Here is a 15949-nt window from a genome sequence, read left to right on the forward strand (position 1 = left end):
CTCTTCAGCTTTAAGAGTGGAGCGATTGTCTTGAGTGTGACAACAGTGACTGGAGATCATTGTGCCAGAAGGTGAGACCTCACCTGAGTGGTTACAAATGACAATGACAAGTATTAACCATGCCATGTGAGGTGGAAACAAGGATCTCTTCTAAGGATGCGTCCACACTTGTCATGTTAGGTAAGGTTGGGTTAAAATTGCTCTGCTAGTACGATTCATTTGGTTGAAGACACAGTCAGTCAGACACAAGTGTTAAAATTACGACATAATATGTAAGATATGTTCTGCTGTCTTCCTGGGTGTGTGTGTGTGTGTGTGTGAGACAACAGTGCTCTTTAAAAGTATACAGTGGATCCTCGCACATGTGTGATTCAGCATTGACGGCCCTGCAAATTCATGCATTTTTGGTAAACCCCCCCCCAAAAAACATCCCAAACTAGGTCCTTTTTTTTCATAGAAGAGTCGGCAATGATTTATAAATACGTGATTACAGGTAAAACGTACAGCATACATGTGCCATTGTTAAAAAAGCCCACATTTTTTACATGGTTACATCTTTATACTTCACTGATGTCTTTTTATCAAGTGTTGAGAGATTTTGCACTTTTTTCGGCGGTCCTTGAATGCTCCATACTTGCTGTGCGATGCAAAAAGTGAAACTTATCATATAACTTCTACACCATGACTCCGATTCCATCTGTTCTTTGCTCATATTACATGACCATTCATTGCAGTAATCCCTCGCCACGTCGCGCTTCAAGTTTCACGGCATCCCTCTATCACAGCTTTTCAAAAATATAAGGCCTGTTATTAGTAAAAAAAAATGCTTACTTGCCTAATTCAACATTTTTGATCATAAAACTGGCTAAATGAACTAAAATTCAAATATAAGGCATTCAGAAGACGCATTTAAAGATGTTGTGATGATATGTAGCGTTCTACACTAGTGAGTAGGTGTCAGTAATGTTACATTGATGAGACAATAGCTAGAAACACAAAGTAAAAAAGAACAGCAAAAAACTCTCCCGTGTGAGTCTATGAACGTGTGAGTCTATATTTATAATATCTAATCTTATTTATGCCTTATATGTCTCATTTTTCTTTATTATGCCTACTATATTGGGTGACATGAGTGGAAAGGTGACTATAGGCGTGTTATTTCATGTGTAGAGGGCTCTAATAATGTTAAAAACGTATTTAAAAGGTTGTAAACAGGTTTTCTATTGAAAATATTCCATTTATGGATAAGAAATCACTACTTCATGGAAATTCATTTACAACGGTTGGGTCTGGAGCCAATTAACCGCGATAAACGAGGGATTACTGTAGTGGTGAGTAGCTATACATTTTATACTTAAAATGCGTTTAATAAGTGTGTGAAGCATATTAAGGGCTTAAACCTAGACTGAGCATTTAACATTTAGCTTGTTAGCTTCTTCGCTAGTAAACAATGGCAACTGAAGAGAGAGTGTTCTGGGCCTGAATCTTACCTAAAAATAAAGCAGTCACTTTTATTGCAAATTTTTGTTCCAAAATCGGAGGAGAGCATCAATGTCAAGCTAGCAGGAGAGTATGGAGGGTCACGATCCAGAAGTGTGTCAAAAATAGATTTGACACAAGGCAAATTTTTTTTAGCATTTCAATTACTCGCAGATTTTCAGTGGTCCCGGAAAGAACCAAACTCCCGCGAAAAGCGGAAATTTACTCTATTTTAGAAGCTTTTTGTTAAATCTAAGATCTTAACTATAGCAGAATATATAAGTAACCCATTTATTTAACCCAGCATATGGCATTTTGGTTTGGAACGTTTGAGTTACATCACGTAATAAGTCACAAAATCGCTCTAATCAAGTCTTTAATTTATGCACATGTTCGTTACTGCACAGCCTTTAGTCCCATGACAAAAATACGCTAAAGTAACGCTAAAGTGCACACCAAGTTTCTTTTTGTTTTTTTTTGGTTTGGCCCAGAGGACCGAACCACATGCAAGCCTAAAAACATGAAATTAGGTAAGAAAAAAAAAATGCTTTGAAATGTCTTTACTTTTTAAAAGCACCATAATTCATCACAAGTCCAACACGTACACCACCGTGCGCTTCACTATTTACACTTAGTTCACATACAAAAAGCAAAGACTGTTATTTCACATCTGCTATGAAATTCCATAAACTCTTCTCCTGACAGGGAAGCTTACAGTTCATATAGAAATGACATACAAAATACACCTAAAATGTTGTAATTATATCGGGGGAAGCCCTTAATTCATCTTTACAATGTACGGTGTGGAAGACTTCACAATTAAAAAAAATACATAGAAATAGTTTACACACATCTAAATGTCAAGATCTATAAATAAATCTTCAACTTCCAAACTCCTTCTTATAACTAATAAATAGAAAAAAAGTAGGTCTTAAATTAATGGTAAATGCTAATTTACCTTGCCTTCCGCAGGCGTTACATTTTCCTGCCAGGTGCAAGATAATCTCCAATGTTTATAATTTAAGACATAAATTAGATGATAAGAAGTTAAATTACGCATGGTAAAAAGCAAACATACACTGTTACATGGCAAATATTGTTGGCAAGACTGCACATTGATTGCTTCAAGAGTGTCTAAAAGTATCAAAGTACAGCTGCAAATCAGATCTCTGCGCCGAGGCATGCGATGCTCCATCAGAGCCCGCCGTCCTGACCAAAAGTCTCGCTCTGAAACGACTTTCCTTTTGTGGCTTCGAAGCGCTTTTCCTTCTGCCTGTGCAGATTCAATTTCCCCCAGTGGTTGGTCTCATTTGAAAGGCAAAAAATGTGTGTTGGCTTCAAAAACGTGGATGTGTTGTATGTGCGAGTGCACGTTCTTGTTTCGTGCTTGCGTGCATGCTTGCTCGCACTTAATGCCTGTGTGTGTGTGTGTGTGTGTGTGTGTGTGCATTTTGTGCACAATGTGTCAGTGTGTTGCTGTAAATGTTTTCTTGCGAGGCTTCTATTTACATGAAGATACTTGGTTACAGTCCAGGCAAGGGGAAATGAAATGATTGTTGTCTGTAGCGTGCTCAGACATTTACTGCATTTAAAATAAAACAGTTTTGTTTTGAAGCCAGCACGTTTCTAAAAAGCTGTCAGATCTCCAACAGTCCGCTGCTGTTTTCCACTCCAGCGGGCGCCCCCGTCTTCTCGTCTCCATTGGCGATTGGGTCAGCGACGGGATTGCCGGCGCCAACGTTGAGCTCCGTTGTCTCCTCGTTCCGGTGGTCGGCATCTCCATCCGCGGCCACGGCTTTCCCCTGCAGCGCAGAGTCTGCGTGGGTCTTCTGGTGCTTGGAGAGGTGGTCGCTGCGGGTGAAGCGCTTGTTGCACAGCAGGCAGGTGAACTTCTTCTCACGCGTGTGGGTGCGCACGTGTCTCTCCAGTTCGTCTGAGCGGGTGAAGCGCTTCCCGCAGAAGAGCCAGTTGCACACAAAGGGCCTCTCGCCCGTGTGCCAGCGCAGGTGGGCCTTCAGGTGGGAGGCCTTGCCATAGACCTTCCCACAGCCTGGGATGTGGCAGCTGTGGACCGGCTTCTTCCTCAGAGACGCGGCCGAGGCCCCCAGTCTCTCCAGCTCCTGGCAGTTGGGGCAGTCGCAGGAGGACCTTGAGGGCGTCGTACCTGCGCTATAGCCTCCTGATCCCCTTGCTGGCTTTAAGCCCATGGGACTCTCAATTAGCCCTGCGCCTTGCACAGGCTTGGGCTTGTACATGTCCTGGGGCAGCATGTGCTGGGAGGGCTGGAGAAGGTGTGAGGAGGAGCCCAGACCCACCGAAGGGTAGGGAGCTGGGTTTAAGGGGGTGAAATCGGTGCTGTAGCTGGGCAACTGTGGGCTAAGGGAAGCCTGAGGCGCCACAGGCTGTAGGGAGGCTTGGAGACCTGCGTCCGATTGAGGCTGGGTCGCTGACAGCCAGTTGGAGTTGGGATGGACGTCCCACCAAGAAGACGTGGCGTTTGCTGGGGCGGTGGTGATCCCTGGATGGATGCCGGCTTTGTACCAGGAGCCGTAAGGGTGTGTCATATCTAGCGAGGTATAGACGCTGGTGAGGCAGTCCGCCGTGGCGTGGCTTTTGGACACTAACAAGGACTGGTCCTGGGAGACAGACGTCTGGAAGGAGTGGGAGAAAGGGTTATACTCTGTAGTGTAGCCTCCGGTGGTAGGAGGGGGGCTTCCAGTCGGGGTGAGCAGTCCGCCGCCTCCAGCTGTGGTGAAGGAGCCGCTGTAGGAGTCTGCCAGGCTGCTGCCGTCTGCAGTGCGCGCGTTCTTGGCTGTCTGAAGGTCGGAGGTCATGTTGTAGGGCTTCTTAAGTGGCGTGGTGCTGCTGTTCTTACCGGGTGTCGCAGAGTCCCTGACTGGGCTGGTGCTGCCGAACTTGTTACAGGTAGCAGTTAGCATAGCCAGAGGACTGGAGCCATAGCGTGCTTCTTCCTGGGGGAGGAGGAAGAACATGAGACATGAGTCTGGCTGCTTCTACTGCTGCTTCTGTCAGTGTCAACTGAACACCAAACTCATGGATCTGCCTGTGCCCTCGGGTTTCAAAGTGCTATGTTTATGCTTGTGGAGGTAACGCACTGTGCCTTCACTTCGGTTCTGCTCGAAACTCTTGTTCATTCTGCCCTCCAGTTTATTTCAACCATCTCCACAGTTCCTGTAAATATGTGCACCTGTAAGCACGGTATGCTTGCTTTGCATGACCGTTTCATTCACAAAGCACACTTTTATTCCGCTAAACAAAGCTGGCAAACACAAGAAATGTGGTCTAACCATATAAATATGTCTGCCAGTTGCCAAAATGATATATTGCCCCGTCCTTAGACATTGAAATACAACAGAGATACTTGTTTTCACATGTAATAAGAGTCAAATACTGTATGCATGTGCCCTAACCCTAACAAAACTGCACTATAACTGCAACATTCATTGACTGTAACCTTTAATCACTATTGACATACTTATGGGTGTTTTGCGTGAAAAAGGAGAAAAAATAGGCTGCATACTTACAATTAGATTCCCTACCTCCAGAATAGATGCGGCCATCCCTGAGAAACTAAATCCTAAAGGAAGCTGAGGGGGGAGCGGGAGCGGCGCAGCTCAGTGTCCCGGGACAGTTTGGAAGAAGTTAGGCTGCAACGCGGGGAAGTGTTTTGAGTCTCCTGGAGCCCGCCTCCCTCCCCCTAATTACAGGCTTAGAGGGGGGGGATGAGGGGGAAGTGGATGCAGATTGGTGGATGAGAAGACAATCCCGCCTCCCCAAACATGGCATGTCAGATCCGTTGCGGAGAGAGATGCATGAATGGGCTGCTCGTCCATCATCCATTTCAGGAGTCCAGTATCATGTCCAACAGTATCATCCAGCAGAGTTTTCCCATCAAGATGAATGACCCGGAATGTTCATGTTTGGAGACGTTCAACTGCAGGAGAGCGGAAAATAAGTCACGAGTGGAAAAATCACAAAAGAACACGACGGACGGCTCATTGGCCACATTTATCATGTAAAAAAATACATGACTCGGCCCGAGCTTGTGGTTTTTAGTCAGGATTTTTATTATTTTTGTTTCAGCCATTCACCCTGTTTCCAACGCACTGAAAGTTAAATGCTGTTTTGGACGTGACGGCTGCGTCGACAGGAGAGGAAAAACAGGATCAGGTGGTTAAAATCAAGAGGAGATTATCACATAAAACAAATGCAGAGGAAAGTCATGATGGAGTCAGGCGCTGATGAAGAAAAAGGAACAAACCACAAATGAAAGCAGCACACATGGGGTTGAAAACATGCCAGGGACAGTTGACTGAGGGAAATATCTTTTTTCACGTTGTTGATATAAAGGCTATTGTACACATGTCTCTGGTTTAACATGGCATTGCTTCATATGTGTTTTACAAATAAAAAATGAGAAGCTCATAAGGGGAACTAATGCAAGCTTGTCAACATTCGGGTCATTGTAGGCAGAAATACAGACAGTACTGTATTTGTTTGTGGAAGCTAACTCTTCTACTACTGAACTGCTGCACAGTGTGAAAGTGTGTCAAAACATGCACCCCTACTGTGTTGCCTGAGCTATTATTTTTCAGACAAATACACCACATGGTGGCGCTGTTATTAAACCCCAAAGTTTGACCCTCATAAGTGGAATTGTCATGCCAAACATGCCAATGTTTTTGCCACGACTGTATATATAATCCTGTTCTGTCATTTATCTTTAAAGTAAAAATAGGCATATTTCAGACATGCAGTAGTTGCAAGTGGTGATTAATCATGATTAATTACATTGAAAACTATGATTAATCTGATAAACATTTTAATCATTTGACAGCCCTCGTCTTTAGGCTTTACTGATAATGTTGTTTCGTCAAGTGTTGAGATTTCACACTTTGTTCTGAAGTTCTTGAACGCACCGTAGTTGCTGTGAGACGCAAAGGTATATACAACTTATATATATAACTTAACTACACCATGACTCAGATTCCATGTGTTCATGGATCATTTTATGTTATCATTCAGTAGTGGTGAGTAGCTACACATTTTGTACTTTAAATGTGTTTAATACGTGTGTGAGGTATATTCAGGGCTAAAACCTGGATTGTGTCGAGAGTGAACAATGGCAATTGAAGCGAGGAGCTAATCCGGGGTGCCCAAACTTTTTCCACCGAAAGCCACATAGTGAGAAATGAAAGGATGCAAGCTTGGGCCACTTAGTTATTTTGTAAAGCAACGCATGTAGATATTAGGGATGTGAACGATAAACTGATGCGACTGGATATCCGGTTTGATGAAGGAACCGTTTCTCGAATTCTCCAGTATTGATAAGAATCAACCATAAATCTTTAGATTAATCGATTGCGGAGACATGCACCGAGTATCGCGAGAGAAGCAAATCGGTCGTCGAAAGGATTGTCATGCTAGCTCCATAGCTTGCCATGGCTGAAGACGAGAATGGGTGTAAATAGTAGCAAGCTGCTGCTAACCAGCGTGCCTGGAACTAATTACGAGTCACCACTACTAACTTCTATTTACTAGTCACCGCCTAGCTAATCACCGTGAAAGATTTTCAGAAGGCCGCAAAACTTGAGCAGCCAGACCAACAAAGGTGAATATGGTAACTTTTTTGCTTTGTAACTTGTTCCACCTTTGTTACCTACCAGGAATTATTATTGTATTATTATACTATTAAATTTTTTATGACATTTTCAGTATGGGATTGTTTGCTTTTCCAATCTAACAGTGTATTATTGATTGGACTGAAGGCTCAGACTTCTGTTTTTTCATGGTTAGATTTTATATAGATGGATGCAAAGATGGATGTTTATTGTCATTAAACACAGTATACAACCAAACTTAGTTTAGCGGCTCCACTTCCATTTCTAGCAACATTAAGACATGTTAAAACTTAAATCTTCCAAATGTAACAGTATACAAATATAGATATAGATATAGCACGTAAGATATTGATCCCATCAAAGAAAAAGATGTTCATTCAGCAAGTCTTTTTTTGGTCTGTGTCTAAACAATACAAACATTTGACATGCTTGGGATATCATGTGCTCTTTTACACATTAGAAAATGTTGTTAGAATGCCATTTTCATATAATTGGCGTCTTTGTTTTATAAAGATTGACGTCTTCACGAACAAACATTAACCGTAGAATCGAATCGCATTGAATCGTATGTTTGTGCACCGCATCGACTTGTATCGAATTGTTCTGTGTTTAAAATATATCGTTTTTGAATAGTATCGTGTATCTAGATTGGAATCGAATCATCTATCACAAAGAGATTTACGTCCGTAGCAGATATGCTAAGAAGTTATATATATTTCAAGAAAAAACTGCATCTCAGCTTTGTCATTTAGATGTATTATTAGTATAAACTTCGGTCTTTGCTGGGGGGTTTTTACCCTTTTTTTTCCCCCAAAATACCTCAGTTTTATAATAATCTATAATTATAATTTTTTATAATAATCTTTGTCAATGTTCTTTTCGGAATATTAGGAGTTTATTCCCATAATATTATAACTTTGTACCCAATCAAATTTTCTAAAAAGTACAACTTTATTTAGTTTGGTTTGCATAATATTTTGACTTAAAAAAGTTACATTTACATTATTTTTCCTCACAATATCTTACAAGTTTATTCTTGTAAAATTGCAACTGTTTTTTTTGCATTTTTGCTATTGTTTTTTTTAATGTTCCAACTACAGTATTTCAATTTTCTTCTCAATTAACTTTGTTCGCATAATATTTTGACTTTATTGTTGTAACATTATAACTTTTCCCCAAAAATTACAACTATGTTTGTTTCTCAAAATATTAGGACTTAAAAAAAATATTTAGAAGTAATTTTTCTTTTATATTCCAACTTTATGATACTAAAATGATGTTATTGTTCATCATAATATTACATTACTGTAATAAAAAACCTTTTTGTTATTAGATTGTTATTAGATTACACCTTTTTTTTTTTTTTAAACATTTTGACTTTATTCTTGTAAAATTACTGCTGATTTTTCCATTTTTGCTTTTGATTTTTCCAGTTTTCTTGTTAAATTATATTTTTCAAATGTGCCAAGGGTCACACTTTAGATACCACTGATCTAATCTAATCATTACAACAGTCACTTTTATAGGAGGGTAAAAAATAGACATCAGTATGGGCCTATCTTCGGTCTTACTCTTTACTTTTTTATCATTCGCTGGTGGTCCTTGAAAAGTGTGAATCTCCTTTCAAAGCCACGAATGCCATATACCCCGTGGGATTTCCTAATTTTCTCATGTTAAAGTGAAATGTCCCTAAAAGGTCATTTCTAAATGGAGCATTCTTGTTTTTATTTGCCAAAAATGAACATAAAAGTTCATGTTATTTGTTTTATGTGTTTAAACTGAAGACATGAATGCAATTGTAACTTTTTTCCCAGATGAAAAAGCTATGTTTGTTTGCCTGATTTCATTTGTTGGTCAAAAAAAAAAAAAAGGAGTAAAAAAGTCCACTTTCAGTCGAAAAGACAGATTCTCATCTCCTTCTTGTGGGCGTCGCTTTTTTTTTTTCTGAAGGCGAGCACAGAAGATTAAAATTGTTGTCAAAAATAAACATATAATTTCTGTCCTTATTTTCTCCTCAATTACAGGGCATGGTCAGAGCTGGGCTTGTCGTTCTGGAGAGTCTGGCCCTCACAAGAACACAGCGGCTATATTTGGTAGTCTGCTCTCCGACTAACCTTCATCGCTTTATTTTGTTATTCCAAGAAGGGGTGTGAGTAGAAGAACAAAGGCTGCTATCTGTCCATCTTCCCATATGTCCATCCGTCCATGTATCCAACATATCTCATGTTATAAAAGTTTATAAAATCTCCCAACGCACTGAGGGATTTCCCTCCTCTCTCATTTAGCACATGGCCTGCTACTGCTTGAAGTCGTTAACAAAGTCTTCCCTTTCCTTAACACCCATTAATGGTTTATGTTTTACATACAAGTAAAATGACAGGGCAGGTGAGAATAAAAGTGCTGCAAACGAGCTGCTTCTCCCTCTCTTTATAAGAGTTATCGCGCTCTTAGACCTTGGCGTGTTCACGTTTACAGCTGCCATCAAATCGGGGCAAGTGAAATGTATAATTAAAGAAATAATACGGTTTATGGATTTTTCCCTGCTCCATTTACCAGTTCGAACCCAGTTTGATTCTGGTTTATCAGCTGCAACGGGAGCGGGAGATGCCGGGTGGGCCCAAACCTGTTGCTATATGAGGTTTTATATTGTCCCGAGTCGTGCTTATGTTCGTAATCGGATTTTTTCGGTACGGGACACTCAGTTCGGTAGAGGGGCGTACAGAGTTCCCACGTGGTACACTGTCACACAAACAAACACAGTGGCCCAGCCTGGCTTGCATCGTTTTGTAAACTATTCTATTGTTTCATATTTGCATTCTTTAATTTGAGAGTTTCATTCAATGGAAAGATACCTGCTACCAGTTTGCATTTTTATGTTTCATTTTGTTTCCTTACTGTCCCCAAAAAAGAACTGGAAGGATTATTATACCCCTGTCTAAAGACCAGCCGAGGGGAGGCTTGTGTCCCAAAGTGTGATTTTTGCCATTTTCTAAAAATAAAATAGCACGAAGACGGAAAGTAAGCTGTTTTTGCTTGAAAATGTTGAACTACGTAGCATCTCTTCACACAACTTTATATTGCGTTATAATGAATTATATATTAGATTATATTGGCGATTGGTCCCCAGCAGCCTTGAAATTTTCCGTATGTGTCCCCCGGTGGAAAAAGTTTAACATTAATACTTTAATCATTTTTAAAAATGCAGTTTTTGTCATTTTTCTCCATTTTTTTCTTCTGGATTTAGAAATCTATGCAACAGCAACATTAAATCTGCCGATAAATGATGAATTGTTCATTTCAACGGCAAAAGCTTCATGCCAGTCTCCACAATATCACGCATAATCTTACATTATTTACTAAGTAAATGCTTAATCTTTAGCCTGAATTTATGTCTACATTACACCTTACAACCTTTGAGTCTGTTATTTTACTCCTCTATTTATTGATTTGTTTTTATTTTTTTCTATTAACAGTATGTATTTATTTATTATTTATATATTTATTATTTTTTTACTTTTTATTCTTTTTTGGTAATGGTCATGGTTTAATTTGATTTGAACATGCATACAAGTTACAATGGAATACATCGCATAGTTCAATTCACCGTTCCACATGTCCAAAAGGAGTGAGGGAGAAGCAAAGCTTATTTTATCTTACCCCTCGTCCGTTTCACATCAACTGCAAAACATTTATTCACTTCCTGTATTCCGATGTAGTCTTTACCTGTTAATACATGACAAAATCATAAGATAACAATGTGGTAATATAATAATCCCATAATTAGTATAACAGTAAATAAATAATAGTCAGATTAAATAGACATAACTGAACATAGTTGTATTAATAGGTGAGTACTGACAGTGAACTCCCAAGAATGAAGAGTAATGAGTGTTGTAGTGATTAGACAGCATTTTGTACGCAGTGGCTCAAAACTCTACTTCCTTGTATTTTGCAAACATCAATGTGCTTGTATTGTTTCATCTTGGTGCTTTGTTGAGTTCCGAACTCAATCCGTTCCATAATTTTATTCCACATACTGAAATGCGATGGGTTTTTTAGCGTAGTTCTTGTGTACAAGTGTTTTAAAGTTTAGTTTTTCCCTGAGATCATATTTCTCCTCTCTTGTTGAAAAGTATTGTATGATATTTTTGGGTAGCAGGTTATTGTTTGCTTTATGCATCATTTTAGCTGTTTGAAAATGTACTAGATCAGTGAATTTTAATATTTGTGATTTTAGAAATAGAGGATTTGTATGTTCTCTATACATGACGTTATGGATTATCATAACTGATCTTTTTTATTCTTTTTTCTTTTCTTTCGTCACCGTGTAAGACATCTACTGTATATATTGTTAACATTCTCTGTCCTTTTCTCTCCCTATTAGAAAATGATTTAACATTTAAACACAGGAAGTGAACAAATTATCAGTAATTGCTGTGATTTGATTGAGGATTAAATAATTTCTGCTTCTTCCTACTTCTTTTTGGAAAGGTGTTAAAGTTTCTCTATGAAACTTTGGTAAGTAGAGTACAGTGTGTGGGAACAAATAAACCTTTCACCATTACCCCTAATTTAAGATGGAACAATTTCTACTTATATTTTTCTTTTTGATTCAGGAATCTATCGAGTAAATAATGTTTGAGTTCCCAAAGTGCTAGTGAACAATGCTGTGCATGTCCACCATGTTTGCGGAGTGCATTGGTTTGTGCTTTCACACGACACTTCCCCAAGCCATCGTGACGCTCATGTTGCTGGAAAACTCCAACATAATTTAGGCCATCATTTTTTTCACTAATTCCTACTTCCTCTCCACAAATACAACAGTCCTGCCACAGATATGCTGTCTTGAAATCTCTGCATTTTGCCCAGCATCATGTTTTTTTGAGATTTAGTTACTGGCTCTGCTTGTTTGTGCGTATACATGCAAACTGGCATTCATTTTGAACATTGCGTAAAGCCAACGCTTTTAGCAGTGCTATTATATCTACAGTCTAAAATATATATACAGTATATATATGTAGTATATAGTACTTCCTGATTTTTTTTGTGGCATGTTTCAGATCATCAAAAACATTTTAAATATTAGTCATTGACAGCACAACTGAACACAAAATGCATTGTTTGAATGAAACTTTTTATTATTACGGGGCGGCATGGCTCAGGTGGTCGTCTCCCAACCTGAAGGTTGTGGGTTCGATCCTCTGTCCTCAAGTGATCATGTTGAAGTATCCTTGAACCCCCAGTTACTCCTGATGCTGCGTCAACAGTAGGTAAATGTGCTAGCTTTGAGTGCCATCGAGGTGGAAAAGCGCTATACAAGACCATTTACCATTTATGTCAGACCATTAATTACGAGAGAAACAAAAATCTAAACCTACAATCTAAACCTGTGTGAAAAGTGATTACCTTAACTGAGATGAATTGAGTCTGGAAAAGGTTATAAAGCTATTTCTAAAGCTTTGGGACACCAGCGAAACACAATGAGAGCCATTATCCACAAATGGCGAACACATGGAACAGTGGTGAACCTTCCCAGGAGTGGCTGGCCAACCAAAATGACCCCAAGAGCGCAGCAACTACTCATCCAAGAAGTCACAAAAGACCCCACAACAACAACCAAAGAACTGCAGGCCTCACTTGCCTCAGTTGCCCATAAGAAAGACGCTGGGCAAAAACGGCCTGCATGGCAGAGTTCCAAGACGAAAACCGCTGCTGGACAAAAAGAACATTAAGGCTCGTCTCAATTTTACCAGAAAACATCTTGATGATCCCCAAGACCTTTGGAAAAATACTCTGTGGTCTTATGAGACAAAATGTAACTTTTTGGAAGTTGTGTGTCCCATTACATCTGGTGTAAACGTAACACTGCATTTCAGAAAAGAACATCATATCAACAATAAAATATGGTGGTGGTAGTGTGATGGTTTCGGGCTGTTTTGCTGCTTCAGGACCTGGAAGACTTGCTGTGATAAATGGACCCATGAATTCTGCTGTCTACCAAAAAATCCTGAAGGAGAATGTCTGGCCATCTGTTCGTGACCTCAAGCTGAAACCAACTTGGGTTCTGCAGCAGGACAATGATCCAAAACACACCAGCAAGTCCACCTCTGAATGGCTGAAGAAAAATAAAATGAAGACTTCGGAGTGGCCTAGTCAAAGTCCTGACCTGAATCCTATTGAGATGCTGTGGTATGACCTTAAAAAAGCGGTTCTTGCTGGGAAACTCTCCAATGTGGCTGAATGACAACAATTCTGCCGAGATGAATGAGCCAAATTCCTCCACAGCGCTGTAAGAGACTCATTTCAAGTTATCACAAACGCTTGATTGCAGTTGTTGCTGCTAAGGGTGGCCCAACCAGTTATTTAGTTTTAGGGGCAATCACTTTTTCACACAGGACCATGTAGATTTGGATTTTTTTTTCTCCCTTAATAATAAAAGTAATAATAAAAACTACATTTTGTTTTCAGACGTGTTGTCATTGACCAATATTTAAACTTGTTTGATGATCTGAAACATATGTATAAGTGTGACAAACATGCAAGTGTCAGTAATGTTACTAAAATGTTTGCTGAGACACACAAGCACCAGGATTTTATTGCAGGTTTCAATGATTTCACACCAGGCACAGTAATCCCTAACATGGACTACTGTTGTGGCCGTAACCCACACTAAGCTAAAACTCAACACCCGATGTCACTTTCTGTCCGCTCCCCACTCAGCTCCCCTAGCACTGGAACACATTTACAGCAACATATGCAACCGTAACTCTAATTTAGGTCTGAATTTACTCTTATTATATCAACTATATTGGGTAACAGGAGTGTAAAGGTGACCGTTGGGGTGTCATTTCATGTCTACAGGGCTCTAATAATGCTGAAAACACATATTTAGACAGTCGTAAAAAGTTTTCTATTCTCTAACTATGAAAATATTCAATTTATAAATAAGGAATCCTGTTTTGCGGGAATACATGTACGTTAATGTACGCCACAATCACGGCTCGGTATGTACCTACTTCGGTTCTAAGGTCACGGTTCAGTTCATTTTGGGTACACTAATTGAACAAAATAAAAAACTTTTGTGTAAACAGCTTTAATGATAAAGAAATATAAAATAATATTTAATAGTTTACATGGAAGTGCAGACAAGTGCAACAGTAACCATCTGTACAGTGCGAATTATTGGCTTCTCCTTGCCAAAATGCTGGACTGCACTGTTTGTTTACCGAGTAGACGTGTGACTACATCACAAGGTAGTTACACTTCCTTGTCCCTCAGTCAATGTTCCACGTGAGAACGCAGTATGTCTCTGTACCGTACCAAAAAAAGTGATTCCAAAGACAAATACCAATGTACACCTACTATACAGGTGGTCCTCGGTGTAAGTCATTTCCTGGTTACGAACCCGCTCCCATAAATGAATGAAAAACGTACTTTTGAGCCATAAACGCGAGACTTGCTTGAGAACTAGTCAGAAAAATGCAGTGTGTACCTCGTGCTGGGTGGAAGAATACAGCGCAGCCACACCGAGGAAGACTAACATCACTTATGAGTTCCCTTTTCTCATGCAGCAGTGCGTAAAAGAAAAGGAAAGCCATCACCAGGTCTGAGAGAACGTCATGGTCATGGATTCTGTGCGCTCTCCCAAGAAGATCTTGGAGGAGAACACTAGCCCGGGACAATCTTTTAAGAAGGTAGAAAGGCCTGAAAGACAATCACACGGATAAAAGTAAGGAGTTGTTCTCTTTTATTGTTACGCTTTCATTTCATTCCTGTATTTCATCTTTTTGTTACTGTATTTTCTGTCCTTTATGTGTTCTGTGTACAGTGTGACTGACGTAGGAGTTTATCTAGGTAGAAGTTCCAACTACAACTAGACTTACATCACAGTCTAGGAACAGAACTCATTTGTAACCTGAGGACCACCTATATGTGCCTTTTGACTTTCCCCTCTTAGAAAAATGACTTAATGTCTTAATTTGCCAGTTTTCAAGTGTTTTACCGTGACTTTAAGAGGACATTCCAGGACTGTGGCCAGCTCTGCAGGCATGCATCTCTCCCATAGACTTCCTAGCAAGGTCATCCAGCAGCCTCCTATTCTGAAATAGTAGTGAGAGGTTTGGCAGGTTACTGGTTTTTCATGGTAGCGGCGCATGCGAGCGCGGAACAGCAGAGCAGCTATCGTTTGCATCACGTGCGTGTTTTTAATGCTTGGTTTGGGGTTATTGTGTTCTTTGGTGCGATCAGACCCAATAAAGTGGATCAATGGAATATCTCTCCATTAATGCATTCCCCTCAAGCCTCAGAAAATTAACAATGTTCATAATACTGCGACGGAGGGGGAAAAAAGTGAAATGATTGGATGTGTTTTACGTCGCTGCTGATGGAAATGTGGTGAGAGGGAATCAGGGTCAGGGATAGACTTGCCTTGCAGCATGACTCTGTGCTATTTTTCCAGGCCATGTGGTCAAAGATTGAGAGAGCTTGTCAACGGAAAATGAGAGAGAGTGAGAGAAATGGCTGTGCGTGTGCGTTGGTGTGTACGTGTGTGTATAGACGGACAGACTGGAGGGGGGATAGACAGGAAGAGGGACACAGCGAGCCAAAGTGGTGGTTACATTTGTAGTGCCGTTGATGCTGCTGATTGTGGCGTCAGATCTTAGTCACTTTTGCCGTGTTGGAGTCAGACATGCAAAGTGACAACATGCTTTGGATAAAACCACCTGGCGGGCATGAGGGGTCTTGTGTCTGCTTTGGGGCAAGATGGTGGTTTTGACTAATGCAAGCACCAATAGACTGCAATGCCACCACCAGTGGATAGAACATGT

General features: G+C 40.2%; 1 protein-coding gene across 2 annotated transcripts; it reads right to left on the reverse strand.

The window, feature by feature from the left end:
• Window positions 1–1940: 1940 nt before the first annotated feature.
• Window positions 1941–15195, reverse strand: sp7 (Sp7 transcription factor). Of its 2 annotated transcripts, none has more exons than XM_054785533.1 (4): window positions 15124–15195; window positions 14614–14825; window positions 5040–5434; window positions 1941–4451 (listed from the first exon to the last, which is right to left on the reverse strand). In XM_054785533.1, exons 3-4 carry the CDS (start codon window positions 5058–5060, stop codon window positions 3117–3119), a joined length of 1356 nt encoding a protein of 451 aa, XP_054641508.1. In that variant the 5' UTR covers window positions 5061–5434; window positions 14614–14825; window positions 15124–15195; the 3' UTR covers window positions 1941–3116. The 2 variants fall into 2 exon arrangements, with proteins under 2 accessions (XP_054641508.1, XP_054641507.1); XM_054785532.1 differs by having other exon boundaries at window positions 5025–5434.
• Between the last annotated feature and the right edge of the window lie 754 nt (window positions 15196–15949).

This window comes from Dunckerocampus dactyliophorus, chromosome 8 (genome assembly GCF_027744805.1).
Source record: "Dunckerocampus dactyliophorus isolate RoL2022-P2 chromosome 8, RoL_Ddac_1.1, whole genome shotgun sequence".
NCBI lineage: Eukaryota > Metazoa > Chordata > Actinopteri > Syngnathiformes > Syngnathidae > Dunckerocampus > Dunckerocampus dactyliophorus.